The sequence below is a fragment of the Camelus ferus genome, chromosome X (genome assembly GCF_009834535.1).
Source record: "Camelus ferus isolate YT-003-E chromosome X, BCGSAC_Cfer_1.0, whole genome shotgun sequence".
NCBI classification, from domain to species: Eukaryota; Metazoa; Chordata; class Mammalia; order Artiodactyla; family Camelidae; genus Camelus; species Camelus ferus.
The window spans coordinates 35317848-35333182 of NC_045732.1; the positions used below are offsets into that span (position 1 = coordinate 35317848).

At 37.5% G+C, this 15335-nt stretch overlaps 1 protein-coding gene across 1 annotated transcript; it reads right to left on the minus strand.

Annotated features, from left to right (window-relative positions):
* Window positions 1-2996: 2996 nt before the first annotated feature.
* FUNDC1 (FUN14 domain containing 1) lies at window positions 2997-15327 on the minus strand. The gene is made up of 5 exons (XM_032475273.1): window positions 15146-15327; window positions 14264-14420; window positions 10853-10928; window positions 6489-6617; window positions 2997-4517 (listed from the first exon to the last, which is right to left on the minus strand). Exons 1-5 carry the CDS (start codon window positions 15171-15173, stop codon window positions 4440-4442), a joined length of 468 nt encoding a protein of 155 aa, XP_032331164.1. The 5' UTR covers window positions 15174-15327; the 3' UTR covers window positions 2997-4439.
* Window positions 15328-15335: the final 8 nt, after the last annotated feature.

The window sequence follows — 15335 nt, forward strand, 5'->3', positions numbered from 1 at the left end:
GTATTAGTTTCCTATTGCTGCTGTAACAAATGATCACAAACACAGTGGCTTAAAACAACACAAATTTATTATCTTACAGATGTGGAGGTAAGAAGTCCAACATGGGTCTCACGGCCAAAATCGAGGTGATGGCAGGGCTGTATTCCTCTCTAGAAACAACAGGGTGGTCTGTTTTCTTGCCTCTTCCAGCTTTGAGAGGCCACCAGCTTTCCTTGGCTCATGCCCCTCTTTCCCCTCTTCCTCAATCTTCAAAACCACAGCACAGCATCTGCCTGATCATTCTTCTTCCGTAGTCACATCTTTCTTTCTCTCCTGCCTCCTTCTTCCTCTTTTAAGGACTCTTGTGACCACACTGGGCCCACCAAGATACTCCAGAATAACCTCTTTGAGATCAGTTGATTAGCAACTTTAACTCCACCTGCAACTCTCATTCTCCTTTGCAGTGTAACCTAATGTACTGACAGGTTCAGGAGATTAGGACATGAACATCTTTGCAGGGGGGCATTATTCTGCCAACCAGTGCCCTTCATGCTCCAGAGCTATTCCCAGGCTCAGGCTAAGGTTAGATTCCAGCTGAACCCACATAAAGGGACCAACAGGAAGTTGTGTCCTTACTCAACAGTAAACAATATTTGTCAAAAGTGTATAAAACTTCATAGAGATTTAATAAATTGTTACTACAAAGATGTGAAAAGGAAGGTGTTTTAGAGCCAAATCCACATCTGCCATAACAGGAAGTCCAAGTCAAGCCATTTATCAGAATAGGAAGTCCAAGAAATATGGTTGTAGTAAATACCCAGAGAAACAACTAATACAGTTCAAACTTCTGTGGGGAAAAAGCCACTAAATTGAAGAGCGGTAGAACAGAGAAGTGCTCCTTTTCTTAGAAGCCTTATTTGTAGTTAAATACTATTTGATTTTTTGAACTATGTGTGCTACTTTGACCAAAATAACTTAAAAAATAAGTCCATTGAATAAAGTAGAAATAGCCACCTAAAGTAACAATTACCTATTAATTTAAAATTCCCATTTCTGGATGTTAAAAGAACAACTTTTGCTACCTGTAAAGTAACATGTATTCACTGTAAAGACTTCAGATGACATAAACATGTTGAAAATACAACATGAAAATCCTCTATACCAACCTAACAGAGATAGCCTCTATGAGTATCTGTATGCACATCTATGTTCATCTGCATAGTTTTTTTAAAAAGTGGGGTCATACTGTTTGTAACCTGATTTTATCACTGACATGTGGCTCTTTCTAAATCGATTTATATAGCTCTACACTCTTCTTAATACTGGTTTAGAATTCTATCATTTGAGTAGACCAGGAAAACTAATACTTAACAAAAATCAGGAGGCCAGAGGGTGGCAGGAAAGAGGTATGCTGATTTTCCCCACCTTTAATTACAGGGAGTTGGTAGATACTATCTAAAGCTGGTAACTAAGGACAGAAAAAATATAGTATTTAAAGTAATAAAGGTATCTACTAGAAAAACTAAAAATATATTAGCAATCAAAAAAAAAAAAGTGTGGGGTGAAACAGTGGGTGTGCACAAAATTCCTTAACTTTCAGAGTGAACATTCCATATTATTCTATCCAAACTTGGACAATAAAAATTAAGTACAAATATATTAAAAAATATATATGAAGAACTTTTCATAACGGTTGTCTCATAAAAGGGGGTGAGGGTGGGCACTTTTATCTTTTTGTCATCATAAAGGTAACTACTATTATAAAAAGATATTCATGATACATAAGTGAAAATAGCTATGTGTAAAATAGTACATAAACTATGACTCAATTTTTATATAAAATACACATAATATGTATTCATACATATGTAGAAAAAAATTCCAAAAGCTTTATACCAAAATATGGGCAATCGTTATCTCTAAGTACATCATATTATAAACATTCTATATATTCTTTATGCGGATGGATCTTCCTATAATAAGCATATTTCATTCACATTGCCATCGGAAATAAGAAAACTGCAAAACTCATCTTTTTTTGTGAGGGAGGACTATTAAGAAAAAAAAAATTAGTCAAAACATCCTCACGTATCTTCCAAAGCCTAAGCCACAAACTACCTGGATTCTATATACTCAAGTTTTAATAAATCTTGCAAATAACCTTTATGCCTCAAATATAAAAATCCCCATGATAGACAAAGGCAGGCTATAGGTTTTTCACTCTGCCCAAGCCTCTCCAAGTCATTTCTGATGGAGCTTATGATTCACTGGACTGCTATACAGAGAAGGTTTCCTATAGGTTGACACCAACTCTAGCACAGTAATACGCTTTTCACACAACATCAGCTGAATACCCACCATGAGCAAAGCATTGCACAGGGTGTATCACAAGTTACTGATTAACACCACACATGACTGCCTCGAGTAGCCTACAACCCCGTGGAGAAATGGTATGGACATGAGGCAGAACAGGGGACACTAACAGAGAGGGGACCGTATGGAGAACTCTGATAGTATTTTGCATTTGTATACAAATATTTCCAAACAAATCAACAAATACTTGGAGATGTGTAGGCAAAAATGAAGTGCTATTTTTTTTCACTTTTTCACTTTTCATTCCTGTTTGGAATCAGAAAGTAGTCATCCTCATGACTCATTTGCCACTAAATCATATGCCAGGTTCCCCAATAGAACTTTTCATATAGGAATATTTAGTCTCTATTTGAGGGCAGACATTTCTGTGCTCCCACCCCCACTTTCCTAATGTATCATACACAGAACAGACACTAGAAATATTTCCAAGATGAAAACCGAGCCAGCTACCGGAGTTCCCCACAATAGCCCGCCTCACAGTATCAGATCAAACTATCATGCAGATACGCACACAGAAGTGTGGCCAAGTTTCTACCTAATGTAGAATATTTTTCCCTTTTAATTCCATGGTAATGAAAACTTTGGCAAGGCAGAAACAGAGAAAAGCTCAAAGAAGAAAAATAAGTATTTATAAACAAAACCACTTCATATTAAGAAAGTCTGAATTTTATTTAGCATTTTATCTGAGGCACTAATGAGAGTAAAGGAAGAAAATGAAGGTGGATCCCATGTTGAATTTTAAGGAGTCTCGCGAGAGTGAAAGCACAGGCTGTGACAATCTTGAAAGTATGAAATGCCTTGTTTACAATACACAAAATATATCACGGGGACTGCCTAGCAAAAGGAGATGGTCTGACTATCTGCAAAGTCTTTCCAATCTGAAGACTCCAACACCTGTCGTTCTGCTGTTTTTTTTCCTAATTCCAACCTAGAACTCTATGGACAGAACAAACAGTACGAAAAGCTTTTCCAGGTAAAGGAGCCTCTGAGGGAGTGTGGCATGGGTCCTGAGAAACAAGTCAACTGGCCTAGTGTTCAACCAACATAATGCTACCTAAAAACCTGAAAGCCTTTGCACTTACATCTCAGACTAGACCAAAGAGACAATTCTCTTTAAGCTACAATTTCAGGATTATGTAGAAAATCACTACTCTTCAGATAATAAATTCATACTATACTATTAAGGTGACTTTTACCTCTTTGTGAAGAAGAGGTCAAAATAATAATTAGGATTTTTAAAAATGAAAAACGAATTTCACTCAAAGTTAATAAAATGAATCAGTGACCCAACTATATGTATCCTCAAAATAATTAGTTCTACCCAGGCTGCTAGGATAAATAAATGAGTTAAAAAATTAGAAGCTTATATACAAGACAATATTTTTACAACTACAGCCATCAAAAAGAAAAAAAAAGGAACAGAGCTTTAGACATGGTATTATTTCCTTAGAAGAGCATTCCTTGAAACTGTTTACTACAGTTATTACATAAGCAAAGTAAGAACTGCAGGAAAAAAACAACCTAAAAATTGGTATTAAATGTGTTTAATGTCTTTAATAATTCTATTATTTGTAAATCCTTCCACCAAAAGGGAATTACAGTTCTTCAGTGTATTGCAAACATATCTTTAAAAAAAAAAGTCAGCCCTAATGTTGAAGCTATGAAACAACTTTTTAATTATTGGCACTATACTAAAAAGCACAATGGAGAACATTTTATTTAAATAAAAATGGGGATAATATTTCACTGAGGAATATAGCCAACAGATTTTTTTTTAATCTCTCCACATCTACATCCAATGGTGGTACTTTATAGGCAAATTTTAAACAAATGCAAATTTTTAAAAAACAACCAAAGCCATGTTGTGCTCAGGAATACTATTATACACATACCATATAGGCTGTTTTATAGCAGATACTAGTTTGCCAAATTTCAGACGGCAAAATGCTAAGCAGTGAGTTTGGTATTGTCCAGCTAGCTGTTTCTCGTCATCCTGGAGAATCTGGCAATGTGTAATGTTGAGACCATCTTGTCACCACCGCTTCTATCCTCACGAGTGACTCCACTGTGACAGCACATTCACAGCCTTAGGATGCAAGGCCTAGCAAAAAGCCTCCCACAAATCCACTGGATATCACGATGTTCCGTTTGACAAACTCTGTCGCCTGAAACAAAGTTTAAACAAAAATACTCGTCATTAGGCTACGACACAGATGAATTTTGAAAACGTGACACTAGATGAAATCAGACAGACAAAAAAGGAAAATGTTGTTTGATTTCCACTTATATGAATAGTCAAATTTATCAAGACAGAAAGTAGAACAGAGGCTACCAAGGGCTGGGGAGAGGGGTGAATTGTGGGAGTTACGGCTTACCTGTGAAGAGTCTTCTATTTGGGTTTTTTTCTTTGTTGTTTACTTTGGGGGTTTTTTTGGGGGGGGGCGGATTAGGTTCATTTATTTATATATATACATTTATTTTTAATGGAGGCACTGGGAATTGAACCCAGGGCCTCGTGCATGCTGACCATGGTACTCTACCACTGAGCTCTACCCTCCCCTAGAGTTTTCTATTTGGGATGATGAAAAAGTTCTGGAAATGGATAGTGGTAATGGTTGGACAAAAGTGTGAATGTACTTAATGTTAGTGAATTGTGCACTTAAAAATAGCTAAAATGATAAATTTTACGTTATGTATATTTTACCACAGTAAGGGAAAGAAAAGATACAAATTTTTAAAAATACTCTTAAGTATTAAATCCTAAGCTAAGTATCATTTTCAGATGCTTTCCTCAATTCTATAGATATTAAGCAAAAATCCTTGTGTAACTATTGGCACCTATTGCAGGTGCCAACCACCCTGCAAGATGCCAGGGCTGTCCATTACATCCTTAGGAGCCTGGAGCCCCCAGCCAGGTCCAGGAAGCTTCTTGCTATTGGAATAACAGGAATATGGGCAGCAAAATTCTCACAGGTAAAAAGAAGTCTCCTAGGGGAAGGCAAAACTCAGTGGTAGAGCACATGCTTAGCATGCACAAGGTCCTGGGTTCTAATCCCCAGTACCGCCATTAAAAAAAAAAAAAAAGAAATCTCCTTATAGTGCAAGCATAAATGAATGGATGATCAATTTATTAAATCATCATAACACAGATGATTTAATAAATTCCCATGGCATGCACAATGATGTTTATTCACAGTCCACTTAGCCAGGAGGAAAAAATGTGCAAGATCGAAAAAATAACACCTTGATAAAATGTTTAACCCAACTAAAATCATGAAGAAGCAATTAGATAAAGCCACACTACGGGATACTTTGCCTAGATGCTTCAAAAATGTCAGTGTCATGAAAGACAGAAAAACAAAAACAAAGACAAAAAAAACAGATGACGGGACCATTTAAGATTAAGGGAGACTTCAGAGATAAGACAATCAAATGAAATACATAATTTTTAATTGGGGGGGAGATGTGAAAGATATTTTGTGCAAAAATTTTAATATGAATTGTTTATTAGGAAATATTATTATATCACGTTAAATTTGGAGAGATTAATAGTAGTACTTGTAATTATATAGGAGATATGCATACTCCTGGAAGATATGTGCTTAAGTATTTAAGAATAAAAAGACATGATGTCTTAGACAGTTCAGCGAAAAAAAAAAAGTGTAAATCTCACACACACACACACAAATGTTGCGAAACATGAACAATTTGGTGAGTAAGTGAAGGGTTTTTGGGTATTCATTGTGTTTGTCTTTCAACTTTTCAGCTGACTTGAAATTTTTCAAAATTTGGGGCAGTCAAAGGATAGAATAAAAACAAAGGCAAAGGAACATTCAGCTCAATTCTAAACAGAACACAAGAAGAAAACATAAAATGCACATAAAAAATTAATAAAACTAATCCACACTAATAAAATATAAACATTTTCAAGCTATTCTACCTCAAAAAAATAGGTAGTTTTAGTTAACAACTAAAAAAATGAGTGATTTAAATGGTAGCTTGATCTCAAATTTTAACTTAACACTCTAGACATGACCAGAAACACCATTTTTTAAAAAAAGAAGACAATCTCTAGTTACATTCTCTGCTGAGATTCATTAAAAAAAAAAAAAAGCCCAAAATATACATTGTCTTACTTCTTCAATTATATTGTTGATTTCAGGTGCTGCCTTATTTGCTCGTTTCTTAATCTGTCTTTTTGCTTTGTTTACATCTTTTTCAACTCTCTTCCAGTCGATCTGCACATAGCCACTGTGACTGGCAATCTGCAAAAATGTAATAAAAATGGTTAAATCTAAACCAACTAGGTTGCTAACAGAATATATGAACATTTAGATTTCAAAAAATGTATGAAGCTCATGGGTAAGAATCACAATTTATTCACGAAGGTATTCATTTACAGATACTGAGTGCCTATTCTGTGCTAAGCACTGTTCTAGACCCCCAAGCTATAGCCAAGAACAAGGGAGACAGAAGTCCCCACCCTCAGTGAGTTTAGGGTCTATCAGAGAAAACAGACTTAAGTATAAATAATTACTTAGATGTGATGAACACTATGTTAAGAGAAGTAGAGTACTTAATGGGAAAAGAGTCCAAAAATTGTATTTATAACTATTCTATAATTCTCTCATAATTTTTGGAATTTGAGAATTCACTAAAAAGGCACAGAGACTATTGAAATTATATAGCTAATAAATAAGTAACTTTAATTAAATACATGTTTAATTATAAGAGATCAGAAGCCAATCAGTTATTAGGTCACTAAAATAGCCTGATAAAAGGCTCTTCACTCTCTTTATTTAAATTAAGAATAATGCTCTACACAAGTTTCATGCTATAAATTCTTTTAATAAAACTATAGCTAAATGCCTATTAGCCCTAAGAAAAACTCTCATATGCTGTTACTGAGACACTGCAAAATCTGAACAAGAACAATAGTGTGTGTGTAAGCCAGTACACTGAGTCCCTCCAAATAATACAATCAACATGTAAAGTATCACATGAGCAGTAAACAATTAAGCCTCGCGTACTGTCATAAATCACTTCTACCAAGCGGATGCTTTCTTAGTAATCTTTTAATGCATCACTTTAACTATGAACCACACATAAGATACTTTAAATAATAAAAATAACTGATTTTATATAAATAGGTTGGGAATCTTAGGTTCCATTTTCACTGTGAATGACTCCATAGAAGAATCTATTTATCTGCATTTCTTCCTATATTTATTCAGCTACTATCACATCAAACTCTAGCCTCGGTAAAACAGAGTGGTAATCAAACCAAATGGCAAGTGAAAGCTTTTTCCTGGCAATACCTGGCATGGCAATTTGGGTCCCAGACATGGAGGTGATGATGAATCTTAGGGTCCCTTCCACAGACAGCAACCATAAACCCTGGTTAAGAACAAGGACTCCAGAATTAACTAAAGCAAGCAGATTTTGAAGAGGAGTTGAAACTTATAGGAAGGTACCAATATGAGGTGAGTTGCCTATTTTTCTGGCTTTATCCGGAGGACAAGATGGAGTTGCAGAGTGGCTAAAAGTTCAACAGAAAACATGCCATCTTTCTGGCCTGAAGAACCAGAGGACATTGCCCAGGACAATAACAGCTTCCAGGAAGGACAGAGCTAGAGAAGGAGAGACCCAAATTCTATGTCTAAACTCTATTCAAGGCCTGAACCACACATTCATGGGGTATAATGAAGCACTTGGGCCAAGGCTAAAAAAAAAAATAACCTGAGATTTGAGCTGCTACCTGCCACAGATGAAATGGAATTTGCAATTTGAGTCTCACCAAGTTAACCACCTACTAAAATCAAAACACCAACATACTTCATTGGAATAAAACAAAATCCAGACTCTCCACAACATAACATTCCCAACCCAGGAGAGCCCAGGATAAAATCCAGCTATGTGATGTGATAAAGCCGGAAGATGTGGCCGTGTCTCAAAAGAAAATCAACAGATGTCAACTCTGAGATGATGCAGATATTGGAATGATCAGGACTTTAAAGCAGTACTATAACTATGCTCAGTGAGGTAAAGGAAACTAAGCTTGTAATCAATGGAAAGACAAGAAATCTCATCAGAGATCTAGAAAATATAAAAAGAACCAAATGGAAGTTCTAGAACTGGAAAATACAATAACTGAAATAAATTCATTGGACAGCCTTCATGGCAGAAGGTAGATGATGGCAGAGGAAAGAGGCAATGTACGTGAAGCTAGATCACTAGAAATTATACAATCTGAATAAAAAGACAAAAAATAAATAAATGAACAAAACCTCAGGACATTATTAAAGAGCCTAAGACACATGAATCAGAGTCATATTCAGAAGAAAGAACAGGAGGGAATATTTAAAGAAATAATGGCCAAAACCTTCCCAAGCATGGTTAGGAAGACATTAATTTACGGATTCCAGAAACTCAAGTAATGATCTAACACAATTATGAAATAACAGTACTCAAATGATGCAGGGTTGGGGAGACAGAGAAGTTCAACAAATGATAGCTAAATTCCCATCTTCCATAATAGGAAGCCAGTAGTTAATACCTCAAGCTGAAAGACAAAGAAATAGCCAATCAATTTGTTTGGGAAAAAGGAAATAAATACCTTAAGAATCAGCTAATAGTTCGAACTGATTGCCTCAAGGGAGGGGAAAATGGGGAGGTAGTGGGGGAGGCAGAGGATTAATCTGTAATAAACCTTATACATGTGTTTGACCCTTGAATTATAGGCATGTACAACTCTAAAAGAATAAAAACTAAATTTAAAAGATCTATGTACCATTGTCTACTTTAAGATGGCAATGTGATAAATATCTACTGGAAAATGCCTAGAAAATGTTACTACAAAAGCTTTAAGTTATAAGTAAATTCATACTTATCTTTAAATATATGCAAAGGTACTAAAAATATGAAAGCAGGCCTAAATAATAGGTAATTAACCTAAATAGGTAATTAACCTAAATGCCATTTGTTTGTTTCTTATTTCCTCTTTCTTTCTACTGAGTTTTCAATAAGTCATATTTGTGGGAAAAACTGCTTTAATGCAGACAGGTCCCATGTTCTTCTGCTTAGTGACGTCGAAGAGTATGTGGACTAGACACAGAGAAGTACGAGGTGGCAATGGCAAAATGTGGATTTGAAGGGTACATATCAAGTGGACTGAAAGGGACTTCTGAAAAACTGACATGCAGAGGAGACTGAAATGCATAATTCTCTTTATCTGTGAACATCGTGGGGAACTCTGCTTCAGTCCAGTACCCTTTTCCACTAAACAGAAATGATACCTGAGTTTTCAAAATAGCTACTGAATATCTTGATTCTTCATAACTATATAATTATCTTAATTGTTGGTTCTATGTAAACCCAAGTCAAAATCAGCTTAAGTAGAATTCTCCTTTGTACAAATACTGGCATATTCATCCAAAGAACTAAATTTAAATATTAAATATATTCCTTCTTACCTCTTACCCCAAGTAATAAGCAATTATTCCTAATAATGCCACCAATAGAGAGAAAAAAAAATATATATATATATATATATTTAAACTATTTAGTAAACAACTCAAAATCTGTCTCTTTGTACTTAAGGCAATGACACTGGTTATTACATGATCAATGGCTTCGGTGCTGAAGTCAGATTTTGGTTGCTATGACCATCAATCATTTTTCAAATCTGACAGTTCTCTGTATCTTTAAAACTGTTGCTAACATTTATTCCCAGAGATTTTCAATTTTAGGATTTACTATATTTGATCTTCAGGGAATGATATTTTTGGGAAAATATATGCCAAACAGACATGAATGCCAGATAATATCCTGATAAACATCCTCTAACTGCAAAGCATTTTTAAACCTTATACTTAGAGGAACATGAACAAGACGAAAATTTCAAATCCACTTGTCTCAGAAATAGGATTATGAATGATTTTTTTAAACCCAATTTTCCACTTTCTATATTACTGTGGTTCTCCAATTTTAAAAAACATGTTAGAAATTGCTAAGAGCAATTTCCCCTGGGAAGGAAGACTGTACAGCTAGGGAACAGAGAAGGAAAGAGACTTTTTGAATTTTATATATATATATATATGTGTGTGTATATATATATACACACACATTATGTGTGTGAAATTTAAATATAGGTTTTAAATGGTCATGATGAGCAGGTTATGTTATTGATGAGATGCTTATTTTGCTAAGGAAATGCTTCAAGAGAAGTTTGGGTAAGTAATAACGAAAAAAAAATGAAGCACCTCAAATAGCTGGGATCAAACTATGTTTAAAAAAAACAAAACTTAAAAGTATTTAAATTGTCTTTCGTGACAAGATGCCAGCTCTCAAAACTCGTTTTAGTTTTTCCACATACTGATGCCTACAATAAAAATTCTATCTTCTATTAAAATGGACAAGAGTGAAATGGCTGCACTTGACTTTCTCAGTTCCCAAGGGCTACGCATGTAAGCAGAGGCAAGGACCTAAAGCTCTGACATACCTGAAGGAGAAGAAAGCCACCACCTACTGCGGTTGCTGCAAGTTTTCCAACTTTCTGGAACAAAAATCCCGCACACCTTCAATGACAGAAATGACAAGGGGTAAGAACAATCAATGATGTACTAAATCCCTCCCTCCTATTTTCCATTGCTTTCCTAATAAAATCTTAATGTCTTCCCATTTCTCTTGATCATGGCCCTTACCCGCTCAGAAACTCTCAATGTTTCCCTTCAGTTATGCAGACTAGTCCGAAGTGCACAATCTACATTGTCTGAGATGTGCTTCAAAATAAGGGACAAAGAGGGGAACTTACAGGAAAGACTGGCTACTAAAACTGAATGTTGAGTACTCAGGGGTTTATTACACTCCTCCTATTAAGTTGAAATTCCCCATAATAAAAGTGGTTTGCTTTGTTTTGTCTTTTTTAACACAGTCAAGATGTTGCTCAGACCTGGCCGACCCTCACCCTACCCAAACCTACTCCAACCCAATTAGCTTCAAAACAGGTCACCGCTATTGCTCAAGGTATTAATCTCCCTGTTTCTAGGGGGTTTCTATCTAAACCTTTCCTACCCTTTAAGGTTCAGCTGAAGGTCCATCTTCATGACTACTTCAGCCCACATTTCTCACGGCTTCCTTATCTATTTCTCTCTATATGTTAAACCTGTTTTGTCTCATCTATCCTGTAAGGTCAACCCATACTTCTTTCTTGATTTCTCTCCTTCAGCGAAGCTCATGCTTCCCTTCAGTATTCCAGATCCACAGTGTGCAAAAGAATCTCAGATTTCTAACTCTAGACTTCTGTACATGGTTGAATACTGTCCCCCCCAAATCCATGACCTTCCCAGAACCACAGAATGTGATCTTATTTGGAGTAAGGGCATTGCAGATGTAATTAGTTCAGATGAGGCCATATTGGAGTAGGGTGGGCCCCAAATCCAATATATCATAGAGACACTCAGAGGGAAGATGGCCATGTGATGACAGAGGCAGAACTGGACTGATACGTCTACAAACCAAGGAAAGCCAGGGACTGCTGGCAGCCACCAGAAGCTAGTAGAGATGCATGAAACAAATTCTCCCTCTGAGCCACCAAGAAGGAAGCAACCTTGTCAATACCTTCCAAACTTCTAGCCTCCAGACCTGTGAGAGAGTAAGTTTCTCTCCTTTTAAGCCACCTACTTGTGGTGCTTTGTGACAACAGCCCTAGGAAATAATACACACCTCCATGAATGGAAAATTTACATTTCCAATTACACGATGAGCTTCTCTTGCACCCAGAACCACATACTCAAAATGTGCCAAGGCAAACATCATCTTTGCAACCAAGCCATCTGTTGTGAAGGTCCCCATTTATAAGTGCTCACACCATTCTCCAGGCTCACCACCTCATGCTCATCTTAGACTCTGCCTTCTTCATCGCCTTTGGAGTCCAGCTGATTGCCAACTCTGTATACTCGAGTATCTCTAAAACATTTGCTCCCGTCTTCTTTCCATTCTCAAGGGCATCATCACCTTGCTTCCAGACCACACTAAGGGTCCTCTAACTAATCTTCACACCTCCCATCTCTCCCAGCAGCTGCCCATCCTGATGTCAGTTTTAATTTCATACTATGACCACAAGCCTATAGCTACCTACAGTCAATGTCATCTCAGCTTCCCATTTATGTCCTGAATGGGTCTGAACTGTTAACTGGTTAAGTGAATGTCCATTAACCATTCTTCCTCAACATACGTCACAACAGTGTATCAATTTTATACCCTAAGAAAATTGCAAAAATGTACTGCACTGACTCATTGCAGCAAATCACCTGTATAATATTAGAGTCTTATTACACAGCTCCTGGACTGCCACCTGGCTATGGTTCAAACATCTGTGTCCTTCGATAGGGCAGACAGCGACAAAGACTCAGAAAAGGGAGCAGAGGAGGCAAGCAGTGGCCAGGTCTTAACAACATCCCAGGGGGTGTGCTTCGTAAGCATGTCTATCCTTTGCTTGATGGCAGAATGAACCTACGAACTTCCCCTGCTCTGTCTCTAGGCTTTCCAAGCAAACTTCTGCCAATTATGGGGCTTCTCACCAAGTTTGGCCTAAAAAGAGAAAAACACACAATGATTTAATTTGATTGCTCAATTATTTATAAGTCTCTTTTAAGATGGGGCTTTAGGCCCTGACTCACATTAACCAATCGCCCACAGCACCAAATTGTGAGCTTATTTAAGCAGAAGGCCAAGCCCTGAATTGTGGCCAACCAAGTACAACCAGCCTGTGAAGAATGATCTGAGTAACCAGGGCTCTGACCAGGCGTCTCTCTAACTGCAGGCTTTTTGCATAAGCAGCATTATTTAAGTATACATCATGAATAAATACTGAACCTCTTCATCACAGAATCTTCACAATGAGCGTTTACCATAAAATGGCATTAAGTAAAAAAGACATTTAAAAGAGTGCACCACTGTTCCAAGGTGCATGTGAAACACAAATCAAAAGAATTCATTTTATAATCAGATAGTTTAAATATGTAAATATTTAAATTAATGTAAGATGAATTTAACTTAGAATCTTAAGAAAAAAATGATTATTCACAAGTTAAGCACCCACACTAACTTCAAAAATTCTCTAAGGTCATGAACATTTTCAAAATAAAGGTCAAACTTGTTTCTGACCCTTGTTATTTCCCTAATCTTTTAGTCCCAGAATAACAGAATTAGCTCTATAGTAGCAATTATATAATCATGTGATCTGAAATGTTAACTGGTTAGGTTAATGCTTATTAACCTCTCCCCCTTAATATACTCCACAATATTGTTACTGAGTAAGCAATCGGTCCTTTAATTCCAACAAAGACCCAATGTGCTATAAGTCTTCTTCAAAATATTATCATAATCCGAACTAGTCCACAAAAATTAACAGAAACATCTGTATCATAATCAATCATTTTTACTGAGAATTTTATACTGTTCTCCACAGGGCTAATAATCCCTGAGACCAGTGTTACTGTGGGAGTTCTCACAGGGTTTTCCAGTTGTTGTCATTGAACAAGTAAAAATTATTCACATGTAATTAACTCTTCTCTTACATATTTTCCTCTTCTCACCCACTGTCACTGAATCAGATCCACTACATTTACTAAATCGGGGCGGGGGGGGGAATATATAAAGAATCAAATGAAGGGTGAGGAGGGAACAGTGGAGGGCATGGAGGAGGAAGACCACCAAAACCCAACAGTCTCTGAGTGTAGATTACACTAATCATATCAGAGAAAAGCCTCAAGGTACAGCTCTTCTGGGATTAACAGTGTAAAGCCATTGAGTGAGCCATAATTGGCCTATATACAAAAGGGCAGCAGTCAGGCTCCCAATGACAGTCAGGCTCCCAAAGAAATTTAATGAAAAAAGATGTTGTTCTCACCAGCCACTCACTCCACCCATTACAATCTGGGTAGCCACTGAGTATTTCTCTACCATAGGTCCGGAACTGTGGCCAAACACTCGACTCCACCAGTGGTGTCTTCTTGCATACTCAGTTAAATCCAACACTTCATAAGAATCATCATCACTTTCATATTCTTCAAAACAGAAAACGAAAACAACCAATTTAGAGTCAACCGAAAGTTAGAAATGTCCTACACATTCTTCATCTGTTATAATTCATTGTTACTTTTGCCCAACAGCTAAAATCGCCCATATGGAAACAAAGTTTGTTAAACACAATCCCTGAGACTAGGGCCTCGAGAGTCAAGGGCCTAGCATCTCCTTTCCAAAGGCACAGGGACCGGCCTAGGGGCCTGGGGCAACTCTAGTTACACAGCAGAGGGGTCCCCCCCGCCACAAATCTCAGCAGGTCAGTTCAGTTTCACAGCATGAAGGGGTCATCCGCAAATCTCAGGTTCAGGGTCAGTGCAGAGTCCATTTTCATCAGTGGGAGAAAGATGGGGGTCCTCCACTGACAGAACCGGTTAGAAGGAATTATTTGGCAAGAAGAAATTATTCCAGAGCCAAGACTTTCAAAAACAAAAAACAAAAATAAATAAAAATTTTTAAAAAAACGTTATAAGACGGAGAGGAAGGGCCCGAGGTGAAGGTAAGGCAGGAGGTGGGGCTGTGTTGGGGGCGGGGGTCGCTCTTCGGCTGCGTTCCGCAGAGAGGGGAGGGAGAGTCTAGTTCGAAGGGGGTGCTCAAAGGGGCTGCCTCAAAAAAACAGAGCCCCCAAGAACCCCGGCGCAAGAGAAAGAGGCAAGGTCGACAGCTGTGAGTCACGTCTAAGACACTACTTCGCGCCCCGGCCGCTCACCTTGGGGAGGGGGGTTCCGGGTCGCCATGATACCGCCGGCGGCCTGTACTGAAGGTGGTCCCAGCCCGCCCGCCTCTCCCCCACGACTTTAAGAACCGCTCTAGGCTCAGGTGGAAGTCTATGATCTCTTTTTTTCCTCCTCCTCTTCTAGGCGCGTTGTCCTGTCCCCGCCCCTCTTCTAAGCGCAGGC

Excerpts from the sequence above, each read along its gene's own strand:
- FUNDC1 (XM_032475273.1), bottom strand. The coding sequence starts at position 15,173 with ATGGCGACCCGGAACCCCCCTCCCCAAG. Across the intron at positions 14,421-15,145 it reads CCGGAACCCCCCTCCCCAAG|AATATGAAAGTGATGATGAT; the intron begins GTGAGCGGCCGG and ends TCTGTTTTGAAG. Across the intron at positions 10,929-14,263 it reads ATGGGTGGAGTGAGTGGCTG|GTGTGCGGGATTTTTGTTCC; the intron begins GTGAGAACAACA and ends CTGTCATTGAAG.